This window comes from Anthonomus grandis, chromosome 5, assembly GCF_022605725.1.
Source record: "Anthonomus grandis grandis chromosome 5, icAntGran1.3, whole genome shotgun sequence".
NCBI classification, from domain to species: Eukaryota; Metazoa; Arthropoda; class Insecta; order Coleoptera; family Curculionidae; genus Anthonomus; species Anthonomus grandis.
Window position 1 is genome coordinate 34024625 of NC_065550.1, and position 23239 is coordinate 34047863.

A 23239-nucleotide genomic window follows, 5' to 3' on the forward strand; every position below is an offset into this window, starting at 1 on the left:
ATTTTAATGAAAGGCTAGAAAAAATATAAAATGCTAAGCTAAAAAAATATAAAATGGCGTTAAAGGCATCACCTCAGTTAATAATTATGATCTAAGGTGTATACGCGGCTTTAATATATCACATGACGGCGTTCAATGTATTGTCAAACTCTCAAGGAAATAACATTTTGGCAGCCACTGATTTTTCAATTTGATTCATATTACGTGGTGACCTTTGAACTCGCACGATAAGGCGACTATAGTTCAAATTCGTTTGAATTATTTCATGCATTCTACTATAATCAGGTGCCAAATATACTAAAGACTAGAAATAATATTAAATGCCTTCAAAATAAATTGACAAACACAAAATTTTAAATCAATCTCTATCTTTTGAATATTATGTGTAAGTCTGAACGGTCCTTTGAGACAATTATGTTCCTCTAATAACAATTCGGATCAGTTTTTTTTATATGAATTGTATAATAATTACTTTATAATGGCTTTAAGCGCAAAACAAGCCTAGGCTTAGGCGCTAATATTATTTTTGTATTTAATATTAAGTGGCAAAAAAGTGCTTGTAGAACATGTAATTTTGTAATATATAATGTAAAAGAAACGTTTACTATTTTTTATGATTAAGAGTAGAAACCGTGAGTTCCTTTTTATGTTTAAAAAAAAATCTTATTACATATGCAATGTATGATGATTCAAACCTCAATATTTTTGTAGCAACAAAAGTAAATATGCAAACATACCTCATCAGGATTTTCACTAGCCAACTGATTAATAATAAAAGGCGTTAACAAACTCCTCAAAATGTCCACTATAAGGGCGTTATGCTCCCCAGCTAACCCCGCCATAGCGGCACACGCCCCGATCGATTCCCTGGCCAATCTATTGCTCACTTCCTGCTCGTTAGTTTCCACATTTTTCTCGATCCCGCCCTCCTCCAGGGTAAAATCGTATTTGAATAAAAACAACAACAGATGCCAAAGCGTCCCCGCTTTCAACAGTTCCAACTGTAAAATCGCGTCGCTTGCCAATGCTTTTACGCATTCGGTCGCTGCACTGCAAAGTTTTGTGAGGTGCTATCAAAACAAATCAAATTAATTTAAATCGTGAATTATTAATGTCCGTTAGGGTAATTGCCTTAAAATGTAAAATTCTACAGAGATCCTTGATCAGTTGCGGTAAATTGATGATCCGTTCCCGGCAGCCCTGAAATTGGGCCGCTACGCTGAAACATTTCGTGATATGCATGCAAACTTGTACCGATACGTCTTCCGGTTTGGAGGATTTGTTTAGGACGTCTACGCAACGTGAAAATGCGTCTAACAAGACCTGAAAGTGACAAAAAATTGTGTTTTATTCGTTGTGCTTCTACTTACTAACATTCCTAAAAAACGAGTATAATGTAACTTAAGATGCACTGAGAGCATTATTTAGTATACTAGAGTGTGGAGTAAATTCAATCAAGTATTACAAAAAATCCCCAGCATATGGCTAAGGTCGGAGGTTTTAGCAAATATTTCGACATTTTGAAAAAAAAATTACAGCAACATCTATGTATATTTCTTATTATAACATTGATCTTATCTGGTTAACTAACAATTGATTTTTTATATAATTAGAGAATTTGTACATAGATAAATGTTCTACGCTATTCATATAGTTCATTCCATAGCTGTACTGCAATAAATTTAAAAGATTTTTGCAACTTGTTATTTTATGATTAAGTATTTTGTAATTATTTTGAAATCCTCATGATATGAGTGCTCCTGCGTATTTAAATAGAGAGACTTTAATAAAATTATTATTACTTTAATTTAATTAAATAAGACACGACGTCTGCTAGCTATCAATAAAACTGAATATTTATGTAGGCATGGATTTATATGGTTACGAAACGGTATATTGTAGACGAACCGTATACATTTATTTTGGTTTTTAACACGCTTATATTAGCTCGGGTTGTATCTATGTATGTAAGTAACGGATTGTTTGGGCTTAATTTTCAGTGGTTTCTAAAAGTCAAATCAACGTAAAACTTTGTACACGTATTAGTCAATGCAATAATTTGATAACAGTTTTCCATTATCTTTATTAGGATAATTAAATAACAGTTTAAAAAAACTAAAAGGACGCTTTTTACTTTTAATTAATTATGATTGATTGTTCGATTAGCAATAAAAGCGTGTTTTTTTTAGTTTTTTTAAACTATTATTTATTGTATAGATTTCGCCACTTTTACTGTAATTTTATAAGAAATACTAATATAAGATAACTATTTTATCTCCAATAAAAGTAATTTATAGTATTGCTTTTTTCTCCTTTTTTTATTAATAATTATTACTGTTTTTTTCTTTCTATATGTTAAGAATATGGAGTTAATAATTTGATTAGTGATAGATATATGTTCCCTTAAACGTTGGTTTTATTATTGAAAATAAGCAGAAAAAACACGGTTTTTGTGATAAAGTTATTTTTTTGTAAATTTATATTCGGAGTGTTGTGTTTTTTTTGTTATTATTGTTTTCCTATTTAAGATACAATGTTTCAATCAATTTAGTTACACCAATATCTACGGGTTAATATCTATTGCACATCTAAATGTCGATCGCTTAATACCGCTTTTCATGAGTTTACTTAATCATTTTAATTTTGATATTTTGGTCTTCCGGAAACATAGTTGACAGCTAAGTATGATGTAAGCTCAATTTAATGTAAGTAAGTATAGATTTATTCGTAAAAATAGAGATGGTAGAGAGGTGGGGTAGGAATTTATATAATGAAACATATATCAGTCATTTGAGTTTAAAGTTAGCTTCATTGATGGAGAGTTTATCAGTATAAAACTTTAAAATATTGTCATTAATTTATAGACATCCAGCATCGAATCTCAACAATTTTATTGACTTTTTAGAAGACGTTATGGCATTTACCGGACCATTCTTTGATCCTATTATATTTCTTGGTGAAAAATATAAAATAGTTAAACTGCTTGAAATGATCAACCTTTGCCAACATATTTCTACTCCAACTCGCTTTAAATACGTCAAGTTTAATTGATGTTATTATAACAAAGAAAAATATAGGTAGGTGTCGCATTTCCGATCATGCTCTAATTTATTCAACTGGTGACCTCAATAACAACAGAAGATTTTAAAATAATAGGATCTCGTTGTTATATTAACCTTTAACAGGATGTAAATCAATTAAATTGGGATAATACACTAAGAATTAAGATGTTGACATTTTTCTAACTAAAATGCCTGGAAGAAATAAAATAATTTGTCTCTTTTTGACAAGTGAATATCTTGATTTCTAGTGGCTAAAATTTTGTAATTATTGATTTCCAAGATACTCCAAGGGCTCTTCAGGTAACTACTGAAAAAATTATTGAAATCCATTAACTAAGAATCAAGATATAGACATTTTTCTCATTGGAGTGCCTGGAAGAGATAAAATAATTTGTCTCTTATTGGCAACTTAATTTCAAGTGGCTAAAATGTTTTAATTATTGATTTCTGGTATACTACAAAATATATGGTAATAACTAATAATATATGGTATGCCATTTTGTTTTTATTAAGTTTTAAAAATTACAAAGTCCAAGTGGCGACCATTTCTTTCGACACACATTCGAAGCTGATATCTGAAAGTTTCCATTACTCGAGCAGTAATTTGAGGCGATATTCCTATAATTTCTTGGCGTATTGCTGCTTTCAATTCGTCAATGGTTCGGGGATGATGTTGAAAAACCTTCTCTTTCAGGTAACGAGATTACGCGTCCTGGAAACATTTCCCTTAACAGGTCCATTGTCCTTCTTGCCATATGAGCTGTAGCCCCATCCTGTTGTCCAAACCACACATTCGGATGTTCAAGTTCCCTAAGTTTTGGTTCCAAAAAATTACGTAGCATGTCGACATATCGATCAGCAGTTACGGTAACCGTTACCCCTCCTTCTTCAAAAAAAAATAGGGACCCCAAACACCAAAAGAACCAACAGCACACCAAACGGTAACACGTTGGCTATGAAGTGGCCTTTCATGGAACTGCCGCAAATTTTCTGGTGCCCAGTAGCGAAAATTCTGCTTGTTCACACAGCCAGACAAATGGAAATGAGCCTCGTCACTCGTTATTAAAAGCGCATTTTGTGGGAAGAATATCATTGGAACATTCTCGGCGATTTCACTAAGTTCTTGCACGATCATCATTTTGTATGGGTGGAACTTCAGATCGGTGTGCAAAATTCTTCTCACAGAACGATCTGACAAACGCAAAGCAGAGGCATGTTTAACAGCTGAACGTCTAGGAGATCGTTCAACTGCGTCTCTTACAGCTGCAATGTTTTCAGGTGTCCGAACACTTCTGGGTCTACCAGTTGATTTTCTTTTTAAGGCTGAACCTGTAGCTCTAAAATTTGAAACCCACCACAGTATTGTTTTCTGATCTGGAACCGGATCATGTCTACCAAGCGCGAAGTGAGTACGAACAATTCTTAGTGTCGTAATCACAGATTCGTTACTTTTGAAAAATGTTTCGATAACGAAGGCACGATGCTCGCCCGTCCAGTTCATGGCGACAACAGAAATGGCAAGGCGCGCGCGGCTAGGGATGATACAAAATATTAGGAACAGTTCTTTTGGAACAGTTCCAAACGAGTAACGGTTGTAACAGGTATTAATTTAAAAATTAAGAAAATACTAGTTCCAAGATATCAACTGTTCCGGAGGAATAGAATATAACAGATTACAGACGGAACAGTGGGAATAGCAAAAGAGAGAGAACAGAATAGCGAAGGAAACTGCCTTTTGGCGTTCCTTTTTTATTCGACCTATGATATGATAATGCGACGAAACACGAAACTCAAAACGGGGATTGGCCGGATTGGGGATTTATTTAGACGAGTAGACGAAAGATGAAACCGTTGGCGTTTGGCGTATTGGTCGATTTTAGCATCAGCATCATTCTTTTACACCGCAAAATCCAAAACTTTATTAATTTTCCATAACCGTTCCGTTTCCCCTTAAAGTAGGTATTAAATTAAATTTTATATCGTGTCAAAGTTGTTTTAACGATCTCGGTTGGAACTGTTATTAAGTAACAGGTATTTGGAACTGTTCCGGAATGGGAACAGGAACGTAACGGAACAGTTCCAAAAAAATATTAGTCTGTACCATCCCTACGCGCGGCCAACCGACTACGCTAAGCTGGCTCCCTCTTTAGTGATTTGGGGTCAGTGGCGGCGCAAAATGTGGGAGATCATTTTGCCCCGGACCCGGTACTTTTAAACAACAAAAAAATCCCTTTACGTCTGAAACAACCACAACTATTACGAACTATTAATAAAGCTCAGAGTCAAAGCACATCGAAGATATTTAATTACATTTTAAACTCAAGCTCACTGGAATTATTAGAAAGATTTGCGAAATTTAGAAAACAGGTTCTACAAGATTAAGACTAAAATCTTCATTACTATCAAACGCTTCATTACTTGCTAATTATTATGCAAGCTATAATAGTGTTCCTCATGACAGAATGAACTTTTATAATTCTAATAAATATCCCTCCGTATAAATCTAGAATTAAATTTTTAAATAATAGTTATGAACACTGTTGATAAAATAATAAGTACAGTAAGTACAAAGGTTTTTTTAAAATGTTGAATAATTTAATTGTAAAAATTAATTATATTGGTATACTGGTTGTTACCGAAGCTAGAAATTTAGGTATTTATTTTGCTAATACCCTCTCGTTGGAAAGCTATATTAAGTAAAAAATTAGATCAAATATTATTTACGTAATTATGGCAATATTTCAGTGTAACTAAAACTTTTAGTGCATTTTAGTGTATTTCTTATAAAATTAAATAGATTTATCTTTATTATAAATATAATAAAGATACAATCGATGATGATTAAAATATGTATATTCCATAATTCTTTTGCAGCTTATACAAGGCATATAAATACTTATACGATAAAGTTAGTTATAATGTTATATAGCGTGGTATATAATAATTTGAATCATATGCTTGGGTAGATTTAATCTAAAAGCCTACAATACTTACCTCAAGTCCATTTTGCCTCCGTAATTCTTCGGCATTCAATGCGGAACAATTTACCGTGTGATAAGCCAGCTCTGTGGCGGAGGCTAATAAAGGATCGCTTTTTGAAAACAACAGATCGTCTTTGGTCTCGATCTTGATCGTCGCGATCAGTTGGGGATACCCGGCGTATTTATAAGGCTTAAGCACTAAAATTCCCAATAAATAATTAAGGAAAAGCGGGAAAATTATGAGTTATTACCTTCGGCATATCTATGGAACAATATGCTCTGGGTTTTCAGCAATAAAACGATATTGTTTGGGTTAGGACCGTCGGCGTTCCAACTAGTTTTACTGCATAAGAATTCATATGCTTGGTTGACTTGTTCAAACCTCTCCTGCAAATGAGTGCATTAATTTATCAAGCTTTATGGGTTAAGTACTACAGAAAACCATTTGTTTCTTGTCTTTTCAATAAATACTTTAAAACACCCTCTCTTTCTTTACACTACAAATGGTTCTCTGTACTACATGAACCACAAAAGTGACCTTACTAATTATAACTTACTCTCCCGTTCGGGTTTTTATCGGGATGGTATTGCTGGGCGAGTTTATAGTACGCTTTCCTTATCACAGATTCCTCGTGGTTGACCCCCTGCAGCTCTAAATTTTTAAAGGCTTGTTCCAGGGTCATTTGCGACGGTTTTTTGTCTACTTCGCATTTCCAGGTGTCCAACACGTCTTTTAGCAAGGCCACCTATTGCGTTTCAAATTGAAATCAATATACGTATAGAAAAGGCAAAAAAAATCACTGAAAATTCGAAGTTATTTGAAATAAAAATGAGAACTATCTAAAATACTTTAAAGACATAGAAAATTGATCTAAGAGCCTGAAATAGTTAACATAAAACACAAAAAACACTAAACACATAAAAAATTACAAAATATATGGAGGTTATAAAAGACTCGAGATGTATAATATTGAAACGTCTAGAATATGTAGTTTTATGTTAAAAGAGTTAAGAAGTTAACATTCAATTGGAATAAATAAGTGCGAATCTGGAGTATTTTCTATAGAGTAAATCATTTTAGGATGTTTTTAAGCATAGCCAAAATAGCTAGGAAAATTATTTCAAAAACCCGGAAGACATAACAAACTACCGAAAAAGCTAGGAAAGACTTAAAACTAGTGATGGGATTATTCAGATTAAAAATCATTCATAATTCGATTATGAACATAATCGGTAGCATCCGATTATCGAAAAATAATTTGATTATTCTGAATGAGTGATGGAAAGATTAAAATTAAAAAATGAAATATAATCGTCATACGTTTTGTTCACTCGCAAGTTGTTGCCATGTCTTTTCATTTTTTTTTTATGATTGATAGTAATAGATTTTATTTATTTTTTTTTCTATAAAATATTCAATGTTTAATAATAATAAACATAATTATTTTTTGCTATTAAATACTGTAGGACGAAAGTATGCAACTTTTAGATACAATTTAAGATTGTAATTTACCTAAAAGTAAATATGAAATAATTAATTCTTTTAGTTCTTTTATCTAAGAATATTTTAAAATTTTCTTGCACATGTGACAAACGGCTTGTTTTGCATCGAGTTTGTTAAAATAATTCCAAACTACTGTTAATTTTTTTTAAATTCCGGATTTCATTGTAAGCATCATTTACTATTTACAGGAATACTGACTTCTCACAGTTTATCAATAATTTAAAGTGAAAAATATTAAGATTTAAAATATACTTTTTTTAAGAAACAGCAACAGTTTAATGATCAAGGAACAAAAAAATACAAAATTATTTATCACAAATTGATCAGCTGATATATACCTTTGCGATGTTCCAATATACACACAGGAGCGATTTTTAATTCGAATTATAATCCAATTATTGAATTCATTCATAACCTAATAATCCGATTATCGAAATAATGCGATTTTTCCCATCACTACTTCTGAAAAATTAAAAATGACTTTGAAAACCTGAAGTAAAATTAAAAAAAAAAAAACATTTTAAACGTCTGGATGGTATCAAAAATCCAAGAGGTCACCGTGAATCTTGGCTTGGAAAGCTTGGAATTAAACGAAATATGATTTTAAAAAGCAATTCTAGTGGCTAGAAGAGGTAAAAAAATCACTAAAAAATTGGGAACTCGAAATTCTTGGGATGTATCCTAAGATTTTGTTGGATCTGGACTAATAATAAAATTCGGAAAAAATTAAAAGTTATTGCATATGTCTGGAATTAAATCGAGAATTGTCTCAAACATTAAGACAGAGAAAATGAATCCAAAAGCCTGGAATAAAATAAAAAATTATTTAAAATACTTGGATGATATAAAAAATTACTGTAAAATTTGGGAACAAAATAAAAAGTTATTTTAAATGTCTGGATGATATCAAAAATCCTAGAGGTCATTGTGAATCCAAAAGACAGGATAAATGAAATGAAAAGTTGTTTAAAATGCCTGGAAGACATGAAACATTGAACAGCATTTTTGTAATATAACAAAAAAGGAGATTCAAGGAATGCAGGACAAAAAAGTGACTCCAAAAGCTTGGAATTAAATGAAATATGATTTTAAAAAACAATTCTAGTGGCTAGAAGACGTAAAAAAATCACTAAAAAATTGGAAAATCGAAATTCTTGGGATGTATCCTGAGATTTTGTTGGATCTGGGGCCGTATTTTCGAAACCATGCGAGAATCTTCGAATGCGAAGAAAGTCGAGCGGCAAAATTCGCAGACGAATTAAAAAGTGCATTTTTGAACAGCATTCGAAATTTCATTCGCATACGAACACGAAATCTAGTGGCAACCTAGCAAAGTCGAGTGCTATTGGAGGCCATGTCAAACGGGATGAAGACGATAAAGATTTTTTAACCTAACCTGAAATTTCAGTTTAAAAACATCAGGGAATTTTGAGGTTTTTTCATGGCGTTTCTTGGGTTTTTCGAATTGACTTTATTTTTTAAGGCCCGGTTGTACAAGCAGTGGTTCAACTTAAGTTCTACTAAACTGCAGTTCTTCGTTAAACGTAGTTCAGAGGTTCGTGTGTTGTTCCAGTACAAGTTTAGTTAAACTAGGTTCTGTTTAAAGTATGCAATGGCCACATAAAAAAGAAGAAAAAGAAAAGAGGAACCTAACCTATTCATTAAAATTAATTAATTAATTTACTTTGTATTTATTTATTTACTTTGTTTTTTGTCTGTTGCCGATTATAAGTATTTTTTGAACACAAACAATACCGTAAATTCCGAAGTGTTGCTTGTTTAAAAGTGTTTTGTGCCGCCTTGCTGCTTGCCAAACCGTTTGGGTCTGCTTATCTGACAAGGAGAAAAAAATTGGGGCAAGCAATTTCTCTGTGAGAGAAGAAAATGTTCTTATTAATTGAGTAAAGACATACAAGGAAAGCATAGAATGTAAGAAAACGGATCACAACAATCATGAAATTAAAGCAGAGGCCTTGGAGAAAATTTGTCAGGAATTTAACAGTGTTCTCGGAGAGCCCCTTAGAACCGTTACATTTCTAAAAAATAAGTATGAGAATATAAAGAAAGGGCCAAGCAAAAATTTATAACAATAACTGCAAGCGAGAGTGATATCCATGAAATATTAGGGAGCCAACTTACAGGACTAACATCAAAATGTGACACTGATGCTATGGCAGGTTCTTTTAACTTCTTTTAAATCATTTTCAATCTTAAATATTGTAAATTTTTTAGAATCAATTGTTATTCAGATTGAATGCAAAAATGCTGACGATATTCTATCTAAGATCTAAAAGTATTTTTAAAGTCTATAAATAGTGTAATTGAACTAATACAAAATCATCATACTTGTCCGTAACCGATGAAATTTACTATGAATCTTACAGCTTGCTTTTCCAACCTAAATCTAGCCTTAAATTCTTTATCATCCCAAATGATCCAGTCTATCCCTGTACACTTATCTAGTACGATTATATAGGATGTAAAATTTTATTTACTAATTCCAAAAAATTTTCGTCATCCGTAATATCTTCCCCAAAAGGATTCATTTTTATATTTATGGTTTGTAAACTAAATCTATGGTCACCAGGTAGACTAATAAATTAGCACCATACCAAACACAATAATTATTGAAAGGCGGCTGTATTTACATAAATAAAAAATATCAAAATGATATACTAAATATTAATTTCATCTCAAAAATTTGCTTGAACTCCCTTTGAACGCTCCAAATTGGACGCAGGTTATCGTTTGAACCAACATTGGACAACGGATTAATTCCGCTGAACCGGAGATCTTTATGAACTGTTGTTGAACGCCCATTGTAGGTACAATCGGGCCTTTTAGATGGATTCAAAAAATAAAAAATATTGCGGTTTTGTGTCGAGTGAGCAAAAGAAAGAACTCATTTCATTTATTCACATTCGGGCAAATTCACCCAAGATTTTTCGGCTAAAACTGCACAAGCCTTGTGGATAAAAGTAGCGGACAGATTACACAGTCTCTGGAGCACATAAAGGGCACATCAATTCTATCGTAATAGGCTTGCTTAATCTACATAATTTATTAAATTGAGTATCTGAATAAATTTCAGATGGGTCAAGGAATGAAGAGTACATCCTATTCCTTCTATCTGCCAGAGTTTCAGTCTCTTCCAGTGTATCGACGACGTTTCTTTGCACAAGATTGTTTAATCTTGCCATTTGATTATTGTTTTTATTTTTTTCAATAAACAACTAAAAAACACTACGTAAATACTTAACCAACTCACAAATTTAAAATCAAAACAAGACAAGTGGCAGAATCGCACACGAACTTTGAAATTCGAATGGCATATAACCATTCGAGACGCCACATGCGAAAAAGTTCTCATACAAAGCGTTCGAAAATACGAATATCGATTTTTCGTGCGAAATCCTCTAATTTCGTATGCGAGTCAAAGTCGAATGGTTTCAAAAATACGGCCCCTGGACTAATAACAAAATTCGGGAAAAACTTAAAGTTATTGCATATGTCTGGAATTAAATGGAGAATTGTCTCAGACACGAAGACAGAGAAAATGAGTCCAAAAGCCTGGAATAAAATGAAAAATCACTTTATTAAGAATATAGTAATAATAACGTAAAGTGCCAAATATGTTGAAATAACTTGCGATAGAAAATGAATGTTGGGAAAAAAATTAAAATCATCTATAAAATGCCTGCAATAAAATAACAAGTTATTTAAAATACTTGGATGATATAAAAAATTACTGTAAAATTTGGGAACAAAATAAAAAGTTATTTGAAATGTCTGGAATAAAAATGAGAACTATCTAAAATGCCTAAAAGACATCGAAAACAGCTAAAAAATATCCCTAAAAGTCTGTAATAACCAATTTTTTCAAACGGTTTTTTAAGGCCTGAAACACATTAAAAAAAACATATAAAACGCATGGAAAAGCCTGGAAGGCATAAAAAATTACCGTTAAAAAACAAAAAATGACTTCAAAGATAAATGAAATGAAATATAGCAAGAAAAAGCTGAATAACAAATTAAGCAGCATTCCTGAAATATAATGGAAAATGAGATCGAAGCTTTACAGAACAAAAAGTGACTCCAAAAGCCCGGAATTAAATGAAATATGTCCGGAAACCTGAAAGAAATGATGAAAAACAACTCTAGTACTGGTAAAACGTTCGAAAATCGAAACTCTTAAATGTATCGTAGGATTTTGTTAGGTCTGGATTAATATCTAAGCAGTAAATTGTCCACTAGGAACGTTCTTGTTAATAGAACGCAAATATTAAAATTTACGGGACATTGAATCACAATTTCCAATGGAAACCGTTAACTCTGACTAGAAAACAATGAAAAATTGTTTAAAATGCTTAAAAGAATGAATAAAATAAAGTATAATTTTAAAAGCCTGGAAGAGATAAAAAATTACTCAAAATGCCTCGACTAAAATAATAAATGACTTTATAATGCAGGAATAAATATAAATAAAATGCCTGGAATAGAAAAATTATTTGAAACTTCTAGAAGAAATATAGAAGATACCTAAAATGCTTAAGACACATGAAAAGTTACCCAAATGCTGGCATATTAAAAAAAACTGAAATAGAACGAAAAAAGAGTTCTTATTAATACAACGTAAATACTAAAACCTAATAAAGGAATCTCATATAAACAAACTATTCTTTAATTTATACTTAATACATTCCCCACATATTATACTTACCGGATCCGGTATAGGCCATTCAGGAAACTTAATAGTATCACAGAGATGTCTCAAGTAAAATATATTGCAAAACAGTTCACGTTCCAATTGCGGATACCGTATGGTCGGAATGGCTATATACAAATATCGGGCCATGGTATGGGTTTTGAGGCGAGGTGAAAAGTCCGCTATGTGGGCCGCTATCCGATCTATGAGCATACGCCTTAAAGTATTTTTCATTAAAATTTAATATAAATCGGGGTAAATCTGATTAAAGTACCTCATTTGGGAGTTCCATATGGCCTCGGGGGTATCGAATTCCCCCAGGAATATGTGGGCGAATTTGTCCGCCCCGTGGTTTTCCAAGTAGTTTATCATCGCCTCGGGTAGGAGACGGCCCAGGATGCTTTTTTGGGCCGTGTTGTTGTTGCTCGTCTAAAGTATGCGATAGAAAGGGTTAATTGCATTATGTAAATTTGTATATTTTTTTATTATGTAAATTGTTATTATTTCAAATGGCGGGGACAGAAGTAAATGTGATCTAAGATGTTTGAATGATGCTTCGAATAAAATTACAAGTTATTTACAATCGCTGAATGATTTCAAAAATGTATGTAAACAGCCTGGAACACATAAAAAAATGGCACCAAAAGCCTTGATTAATAACATTTTTGGAATATTAAAAATGTACCTGAAGGGCAGGAAATTAATTATAGAAGTTTTAAATAAAATAGAAACCAACTTCAAAAGTTTGGGTACCTTGAAAAATAATTTCCAATGCCTGGAATAAAATAGAAAATTCTTGAAAATGACTGCAACATAAGAAAAAAAAGCTCCCAAAGCCTGAAATAAAAAATGTAAAGGAACTCGTATAAAAGATTCGAAAAATATTTTTCAATGCCTGTAAAACATAAAAATAAGTGAAATTAAATAAAAAATTACTGGAATTAATTAATATTAATGGAAAAGGCCTTGAGTAAAAGTAATTGGAAGGCGTCGTAGAATTTATTTCAATAAAATACCTGGATTGCATTAAAAATTACTCGAGGAGCCTGAAAGCTTTGAAAAATAATTTGTAATGAAATGTATATAAAATGTCTGGATTGCTTAAGAAGCGACCACAAAAGAGAGATGAAAAAATAATTATCAACACCTGGGAGACGTAAAATGCTTGGAATAGAATAAAGAATAATTTTAAACATCAAGAAAGCGACTTCAAAAGCCTCGAATAAAATGAAAGTCGACTTCAAACGTTTGGATGTCTTGAAAAATAATTTCCAATCCTGGAATAGAATAAAAAATTATTTAAAATAACTGGAACACTTGAAAAATTCCCTTAAGATGCCTGAACATAAAAATAAATAGCTCCAAAAGTCTGGAATCAAAATTTAAAGTTAAATTAGTTAATAGGCCTTGAATGAAAAAGCGAAAATATGATAGAACTTATTTAATAATTCTATTTGTATTATTAATAGCAATAGCAATATAAGTATTGCTCATTATACTCTATTTCCTTTTTGGTGAAAACACAGTGCCTCATTATTTATGCAGAAGTAGCATAAATATAGGGTGAGTCTTTAATTTTTCTACATGTAACAAAATGATATACCAGGCTGTTTTTACCAATTTTAAGTGGACAAGTCTTGTATGGTCTCAAATACAATACGTCGTAAAATTCGGAACAATGGTTTCGGGTTCATTTTTATGACAAACGGGTTGCCAGTGTCGTCCCGACTATGGATATTGATTTTAATCTTTAAGTTAAATAATTATCTGTTATGAAAAAAATTATAAATAATGTTGGATTTTATCTATTATCTATTAGATAAAGATTTTTAGAAAAAGTATGGTTGGTAGGTATAACCTATATTTATTGAATTAACAAGAAACATTTCTTAAAAGCGGAAAAGCCTCATTTTAAAACTATTGCAAATAAAATGAAATATAAAAATTTGATTAATACCGCAATTTGATTGTTTTTTAAATGTTTAAAAAATTGTTGTAAAATTTAATTTTTTTAATACCAACCAATAAAAAATGCAACTCTCCAAACATACCTTGTCATTTATAAGAAAGGTACATAAATATAATAATCTTTTAATTTATTAACCATATTTACATATATTACGATAAAAATATTTACGAAATATACAAAAAAAAATCAATTTATAAATCACACATATAGGAATATAGATGTAAAATCCTGGAACGCTATATCCTTTATGACTAATCTAAAATGCCTTGAACATATAAAAAATTATTATAAATAAATTAAATATTATTATGAAAGGGAACTTCCAAAATTTAACATTGACATTGAATTATAATTTCCAATGAAACTAGTTAGCCCTAATTTCAGTAGAACTCCAAATGAGTGGAATGGAATGAAAACTAATTTGAAATTCCTGGAAGAAGACGGGAAAACATGGAAAATGATTCAAAATGTTTCGAAAAAATATTTAAAAGGCCTGGAAGCCATAAAAACGACTGTAAATGCCTGGAATAAATAAATAATCGTTTTATTTTAAATCAAACCAGAAAAATGCAACAAGAAAGATAAAAAAATAACTTCAAATTAGACTTCGAAATACCCACTAAATAAACTACAAAGTTGGACAAAATTCTCCTAAAACAATAATTAATAACTTTTTAATCTGGGTTTTAATTTTTTTCTGGTACACCATAATTTAGCACACATATAGAAAGGTAATTTGTTGATCATTGTAAGTCAATAAGCAATACTGTATTGTAGATTTAAAATTTGAAAACAAAACTTTCGTAGATATAAAGCAACTACGCAGCTATAATGCCTGCATCTTGGAAAATATATTTATAATTGCATTGTTCGCAAAATTCCACAAAACGCATCAGGAAATCCCTCCCCCAAAATATAATTAAAACCAATTTAAAATCGCATAGTATAGTACCTTAAAGAATGTTTTATTCATGTATTTACTAAATATCCTTATACCGTAGCACAGTATGTTTAATTTATTACATAATTGAGATATTTGCCAAAATTTCATCTATAAAAATATCCAAAAATTCAGCAAATATTAAACACGTTATATTAAAGTCTATTTGTGCCGGTCTGATAATCTTTGATTGTTTGGTTATTGTTTTGTCATTATTTAAAATCAATTTGGTTGTCAAAACCAATGCGGAACTCTTTAAAAAAAAATCCTTAGCTTGTGCCAAGAGTTCTTCCACACTTTTACAGCCAATAATTAGATGTGTATTATGTTATATGCTGACCTGAATAATCTGAAATATATGGAATACGTAAGAAATGCTTCAATATATACCTCGAATAAAATGAAAAAAGACTACAAATTCCTGGAATATAAATTAGTTTAAGGTGCCTGAAATATATAAAAATTGACCCAAATGCTCAAATATGAAAGAAACCGGGAATAGAATAAAAAATAACTTTGAAACTCGTGGAAGAAATAGAGAAACAACATAAAACGCTTAGGACATAGAAAATGACCCGAAATGCCTTGCAAATAATGAAAAAAAAATTAAAATGCCGGGAATAGATGAAAATTGACTCAAATGCCTGAAATATGAAAGAAAACTGTAAATTTAAGAGACGTTGTTGGACAATTATAAATCCCCGTTGGCTCTAAATTGACTGGAATTCCAAATGCCTAAAATAGAATGAAAAATTGTTTAAAATTACAGGAAGAATTGCCTAGAAAACTTCACCATTTGTTTGGTCCAGAATTTGTATCTAATATTTTAATTAAAGAAAAAAAACAAGTGACTAAAAGATGTTGAAAACCCAAAAAAAGCATATTGCTTATTGGCAACGTCGCATTAGGAGAGTCTTAAATCGACGTTATCGTAGCCAGGTTGCGTAAATCCATTGTCCCGTACAGCACAACCATAGACGCGAGTTGTATCGGTTAGGAGAATAGAGAAGGTAATTAGACATTGCGCCGAGACACCAACCTCGGCGCGCGGCAACGCGAAGAGTAGGGTAATCTGTGGAATGGAGTTGGTAGATGTTTGTTTTGTTTACTTAGTCAGCTGTGTATTCATTACATATTTAAAACGGCATCGTGTATTCGTACATGCAAAACCATTGATTTTGTGTTGTCTAGTTAACCTTATTATTTTTCTACTGTGTTTTCGTGAGTTCTTTGGTAAGTAAATCGTAACAAAATTAATTTTTCACCTGTTATGTTTTCGTTATTTTACTTCCATTTAGAGTTCACCAAATGGCTGCAAAAAATACAATGGACATTCTAAAGAAATTATGCATAGACTTGCATATAAAAACGATAAAAGTTGTAACTAATGAGCAATTTACAGTCGCTTTGCAATGTAAACTAGTAGATGGAGAAAATTCTGAGGAGCTTTTAGTCGTAGCTTTTACTTTAGCCGAGATATGGCATTTTTGATGCCCATTTTTGGCCTCAAAAACGGACGTCGAAAACGACTTTTTCAGGATTTTCAAAGTGCTCTCATTCCCTTAGTTCTGCTCGGATCCTATTATAACCCGGTGTTTTCGTAATCTAGGTGACCCAAATAAGACGCTGGTATACTTAGTTTGATTTCGAAAAAAATCAATTTTTGGTGAAAAAATTCGATACGGGGGGGTATACCCGAAAAATGAAAAATTCCAAACTTTGAAGGTCGATATCTCGGCTTCTATGGGAGCTATCGAGAAAATTCCAACGGTTTTGTCTTAGTTTCGTCGTTCTGAATCCAACGAGACCATCCGCAAGGTCGTAGCTATTCTAATAGCTGAGATATGGCATTTTTGATACCCATTTTTGGCCCCAAAAACGGACGTCGAAAACGACTTTTTCAGGATTTTCAAAGTGCTCTTATTCCCTTAGTTCTGCTCGTATCCTGTTATAACCCGGTGTTTTCGTAATCTAGGTGACCCAAATAAGACGCTGGTATACTTAGTTTGATTTAAAAAAAAATCAATTTTTGGTGAAAAAATTCGATACGGGGGGGTATACCCGAAAAATGAAAAATTCCAAACTTTGAAGGTCGATATCTCGGCTTCTATGGGAGCTATCGGGAAAATTCCAACGGGTTTGTCTTAGTTTCGTCGTTCTAAATCCAACGAGACCATCAGCAAAATCGTAGCTTTTACGATAGCCGAGATATGGCATTTTTGATGCCCATTTTTGGCCTCAAAAACGGACGTCGAAAACGCCTTTTTCAGGATTTTCAAAGTGCTCTCATTCCCTTAGTTCTGCTCGGATCCTATTATAACCCGGTGTTTTCGTAATCTAGGTGACCCAAATAAGACGCTGGTATACTTAGTTTGATTTCGAAAAAAATCAATTTTTGGTGAAAAAATTCGATACGGGGGGGTATACCCGAAAAATGAAAAATTCCAAACTTTGAAGGTCGATATCTCGGCTTCTATGGGAGCTATTGGGAAAATTCCAACGCTTTTTTCTTAGTTTCGTCGTTCTAAATCCAACGAGAGTATCCGCAAAGTCGTAGCTTTTACGATAGCCGAGATATGGCATTTTTGATGCCCATTTTTGGCCTCAAAAACGGACGTCGAAAACGCCTTTTTCAGGATTTTCAAAGTGCTCTCATTCCCTTAGTTCTGCTCGGATCCTATTATAACCCGGTGTTTTCGTAATCTAGGTGACCCAAATAAGACGCTGGTATACTTAGTTTGATTTCGAAAAAAATCAATTTTTGGTGAAAAAATTCGATACGGGGGGGTATACCCGAAAAATGAAAAATTCCAAACTTTGAAGGTCGATATCTCGGCTTCTATGGGAGCTATCGGGAAAATTCCAACGGGTTTTTCTTAGTTTTGTCGTTCTAAATCCAACGAGACCATCCGCAAGGTCGTAGCTCTTCTAATAGCTGAGATATGGCATTTTTGATGCCCATTTTTGGCCCCAAAAACGGACGTCGAAAACGACTTTTTCAGGATTTTCAAAGTGCTCTCATTCCCTTAGTTTTGCTCGGATCCTGTTATAACCCGGTGTTTTCGTAATCTAGGTGACCCAAATAAGACGCTGGTATACTTAGTTTGATTTCGAAAAAAATCAATTTTTGGTGAAAAAATTCGATACGGGGGGGTATACCCGAAAAATGAAAAATTCCAAACTTTGAAGGTCGATATCTCGGCTTCTATGGGAGCTATTGGGAAAATTCCAACGCTTTTTTCTTAGTTTCGTCGTTCTAAATCCAACGAGAGTATCCGCAAAGTCGTAGCTTTTACGATAGCCGAGATATGGCATTTTTGATGCCCATTTTTGGCCTCAAAAACGGACGTCGAAAACGCCTTTTTCAGGATTTTCAAAGTGCTCTCATTCCCTTAGTTCTGCTCGGATCCTATTATAACCCGGTGTTTTCGTAATCTAGGTGACCCAAATAAGACGCTGGTATACTTAGTTTGATTTCGAAAAAAATCAATTTTTGGTGAAAAAATTCGATACGGGGGGGTATACCCGAAAAATGAAAAATTCCAAACTTTGAAGGTCGATATCTCGGCTTCTATGGGAGCTATCGGGAAAATTCCAACGGGTTTGTCTTAGTTTCGTCGTTCTGAATCCAACGAGAGTATCCGCAAAGTCGTAGCTTTTACGATAGCTGAGATATGGCATTTTTGATGCCCATTTTTGGCCTCAAAAACGGACGTCGAAAACGACTTTTTCAGGATTTTCAAAGTGCTCTCATTCCCTTAGTTCTGCTCGGATCCTGTTATAACCCGGTGTTTTCGTAATCTAGGTGACCCAAATAAGACGCTGGTATACTTAGTTTGATTTCGAAAAAAATCAATTTTTGGTGAAAAAATTCGATACGGGGGGGTATACCCGAAAAATGAAAAATTCCAAACTTTGAAGGTCGATATCTCGGCTTCTATGGGAGCTATCGGGAAAATTCCAACGGGTTTGTCTTAGTTTCGTCGTTCTGAATCCAACGAGAGTATCCGCAAAGTCGTAGCTTTTACGATAGCTGAGATATGGCATTTTTGATGCCCATTTTTGGCCTCAAAAACGGACGTCGAAAACGACTTTTTCAGGATTTTCAAAGTGCTCTCATTCCCTTAGTTCTGCTCGGATCCTGTTATAACCCGGTGTTTTCGTAATCTAGGTGACCCAAATAAGACGCTGGTATACTTAGTTTGATTTCGAAAAAAATCAATTTTTGGTGAAAAAATTCGATACGGGGGGGTATACCCGAAAAATGAAAAATTCCAAACTTTGAAGGTCGATATCTCGGCTTCTATGGGAGCTATCGGGAAAATTCCAACGGGTTTGTCTTAGTTTCGTCGTTCTAAATCCAACGAGACCATCCGCAAGGTCGTGGCTCTTCTAATAGCTGAGATATGGCATTTTTGATGCCCATTTTTGGCCACAAAAACGGACGTCGAAAACGACTTTTTCAGGATTTTCAAAGTGCTCTCATTCCCTTAGTTCTGCTCGGATCCTGTTATAACCCGGTGTTTTCGTAATCTAGGTGACCCAAATAAGACGCTGGTATACTTAGTTTGATTTCGAAAAAAATCAATTTTTGGTGAAAAAATTCGATACGGGGGGGTATACCCGAAAAATGAAAAATTCCAAACTTTGAAGGTCGATATCTCGGCTTCTATGGGAGCTATTGGGAAAATTCCAACGGTTTTTTCTTAGTTTCGTCGTTTTGAATCCAACGAGACCATCCGCAAGGTTGTAGCTCTTATAATAGCTGTGATATGGTATTTTTGATGCCCATTTTTGGCCCCAAAAACAGACGTCGAAAACGACTTTTTCAGGATTTTCAAAGTGCTCTCATTCCCTTAGTTCTGCTCGGATCCTGTTATAACCCGGTGTTTTCGTAATCTAGGTGACCCAAATAAGACGCTGGTATACTTAGTTTGATTTCGAAAAAAATCAATTTTTGGTGAAAAAATTCGATACGGGGGGGTATACCCGAAAAATGAAAAATTCCAAACTTTGAAGGTCGATATCTCGGCTTCTATGGGAGCTATCGGGAAAATTCCAACGGGTTTGTCTTAGTTTCGTCGTTCTAAATCCAACGAGACCATCCGCAAGGTCGTAGCTCTTCTAATAGCTGAGATATGGCATTTTTGATGCCCATTTTTGGCCCCAAAAACAGACGTCTAAAACGACTTTTTCAGGATTTTCAAAGTGCTCTCATTCCCTTAGTTCTGCTCGGATCCTGTTATAACCCGGTGTTTTCGTAATCTAGGTGACCCAAATAAGACGCTGGTATACTTAGTTTGATTTCGAAAAAAATCAATTTTTGGTGAAAGCGTCGGTCAAAGTCTCCATGATTCAAGGCTTGATGTAAAACCATATGATATGAGCGCAGTCTAAAAATTTGAAAAAAACACACTGCGAAATATGTAAAGTAGTATTTTTTGTGACATAAAAATTTACCTATGATCCTTTAAAATGTTTAGAATAGTAGTACGTGATATACCCAACGCGCGGGACATTGCTCTCGTACTAACGTGGGGATTCCACGTATGCTAAGACATTAATAATATTGTCTTCCCTTGTTCTAGCCGAGTGTCTTCGCAACTGAGGTCGAAGGCTGCCAGTATTACGCAAATTTCGCACTAAACGGGGAAAAATTCTCGCATCGCGTAAACGCCAATTTGTTTACCCTTTGATCCAATGCCGCATTTTGCAGACATTCAAAATATACGGCAATCATATCGACATCATTTGTAAAAGGGATTTTAATAGTTTTAATGCTTTACTTATGTGTGCAACAAACACAAATTGGACTGTGTCATTTTATATGCATTGATTATTATGCCCCTACGCGTTTTTTTTTTTAAATTTTTTGAACAAAGAATATTTTAATTATTTAAAAATTATTAAATTAAGACATTTTATCATTGAACCTTGAAAAAAGACAAATAAATAACAATAAATATCGGTGTAATATCGTCTTATTAAAATTATATGATAACCAAATATTCTTTCTTCGATATTTCAGGCTACGAATAAGATATGGAGATATGGTTTTCACTGGCCTATTTAGCTATCATTTCACTAAATTTTTATGAAAAAAAAATCATATTATTGCATTTAATTTTTTAGAGAATTTTGCAATTTTCTGTTAATAGATCAAAAAGCGCGCTCTAGCGGCATTACTAAGAACTAGACATATCACAGATAAGACGGATTTGATGGAGCAATAAATGTTTTTTCCAACGAGACCAAGTTTGTTCAAATCCGTTCAGTCGTTTAGGAGTTACAGCTGTTTATTTAAAAAAAATTAAATTATCCCCCACCACTTTATTTTAATAGATACGTCACAAAGTGTTAAACAAAAATTACTCGAGTAGAGCTCAGCTTTAAAAAGCATATATTTTTTCGTAACATTTACTGGGTATATTTCAGTGAAAAATCACTTAAAAGGTTTAAGATGGCGGTTACGCCCCCTGTCGACCATCTTGAAAACCTAAAAATATTTTCCACGGTATTCTTTTGGCAACTTTAGTTATTAAATTTTTTACCGCAAGTCTCTACGACGAATAGTTTCCAAAATACAGCACTTTGCATTCTTATCTGGCCACCCTGTACATATAATCTAAAATGGCTGAAACATATAAAAAACGGCTCCGAATGCCTGGAATAAATTTTAAAATTGTCCAAAGTAAAACTTAAAAAAAATACATGCAAAAAGCCTGGAATAGCAGAGAAAAGGAATAGTAAGGAGAAAAAAACGGACCCAAATGTCTAGATTAAAAAATGACTTAAGATTAACCATAGATTATTTGTAAATATACGGTGGGATGAGATGTTTTTAGATTAATGTATTTTAATGTTAAGTGTGTGCCGTTGTTTTTAACCTTTTTATGGACATTTTGTGATAATATCGTTTTTCCCTTGACAATGGTTTGACAACCGAAATGCATCGGGATATATGAAATAAACATTGTGAAGTAAACAGATTAAGAATTTCAAAGTTTCAAATTAATTGTTTCAGAAATAAATAATATTTGTTTGAACACTGTATCCTCTTTTACTTTAGAAGTATTTAAGCTTGAGGGAATTAGTCAAAGATTTATGCTTGTTCTGTCTTGTCTCCAAATTCAATTGTCTGGAAAAAGTGCAAAAACGCTTTCTCAGACACATCAAGTATAGAAGTTAAGTTGTAACCTGTTGAAGGTATAAATTGTAAAGAATTGTCATTGTTATTACACCTTTCCAAACTAAGGTGTCAGAAAAAATTTTTAAAACATATGTTTTTTGTATAAACTATCATGTGGTTTAATTAATAGTTCTCCTTTGTTAGATGTCATTTAAAAATCATGTTCCTAGAAAAAGCATAAGACTTATTATTATTATTATTTATAGACCTAGTGAGCCGACTTATTTCATGTTTCATATCATAGAAGAAACTATATAATTTTTAATCCATTACCTAAAATACTTAGAGAAATTCGACTCAATAAAAATCCGATATCTCTACTTAAAACAACAAAAATCTTACCTCTTCAGTCTTAAACGCTTGCTTCATATGGGTGAGCTTCAAGAACCTCGCGACCGGCAACACGTTACTGCCCGTATACATCAAAATAAAATAAAAAACCCCGGTGAGATAGACCTTGGAAATCTCCGGATTATCGGTCATCACCTCGCACAGTAACGTGGCGACTTTCTCCACCAAAATCGGATCGAACGTGAGCAACAGTTGCACGATATGCGCCAGAACCGTTTGTTCCGAGAGTAGTTTCTTGATTTTCGGCATCGGTCTCACTATGGCGCCCTCCGGGTCTCTGCTGGGGTAAAACTCGCATATACGTATCAGCACGTTTAAGATGTGCGTGGCCAAGTCGCTCTCGTTATATACGGGATTACCTTTGGCCAGTAGGCACCATTTGAGTTGCGGCAGTTGGAATAGGGCGCGCCACCCGTCCAAACCCATTGCCCAGCAACGGGTTTTGCTCGTTATGATGCCTTTGTGAAATAGTTCTTTGAACTGAAAAATAATAATAATAATAATAAATATTTTTTATTTGCATAGAAGAAACAAAAAA

At 33.1% G+C, this 23239-nt stretch overlaps 1 protein-coding gene across 1 annotated transcript in view; it reads right to left on the reverse strand.

Moving 5' to 3' along the window:
* LOC126735870 (dnaJ homolog subfamily C member 13) overlaps window positions 1-23239 on the reverse strand; it is a 97726-nt gene that overhangs the window by 34101 nt on the left and 40386 nt on the right. The window contains exons 15-22 of the mRNA XM_050439963.1: window positions 22693-23181; window positions 12527-12681; window positions 12268-12469; window positions 6601-6789; window positions 6295-6430; window positions 6057-6241; window positions 1132-1323; window positions 738-1070 (exon numbers count right to left, since the gene is read on the reverse strand). Coding sequence (XP_050295920.1) covers window positions 738-1070; window positions 1132-1323; window positions 6057-6241; window positions 6295-6430; window positions 6601-6789; window positions 12268-12469; window positions 12527-12681; window positions 22693-23181 — 1881 coding nt within the window. The remainder of the gene's footprint in view (window positions 1-737; window positions 1071-1131; window positions 1324-6056; window positions 6242-6294; window positions 6431-6600; window positions 6790-12267; window positions 12470-12526; window positions 12682-22692; window positions 23182-23239) is intronic.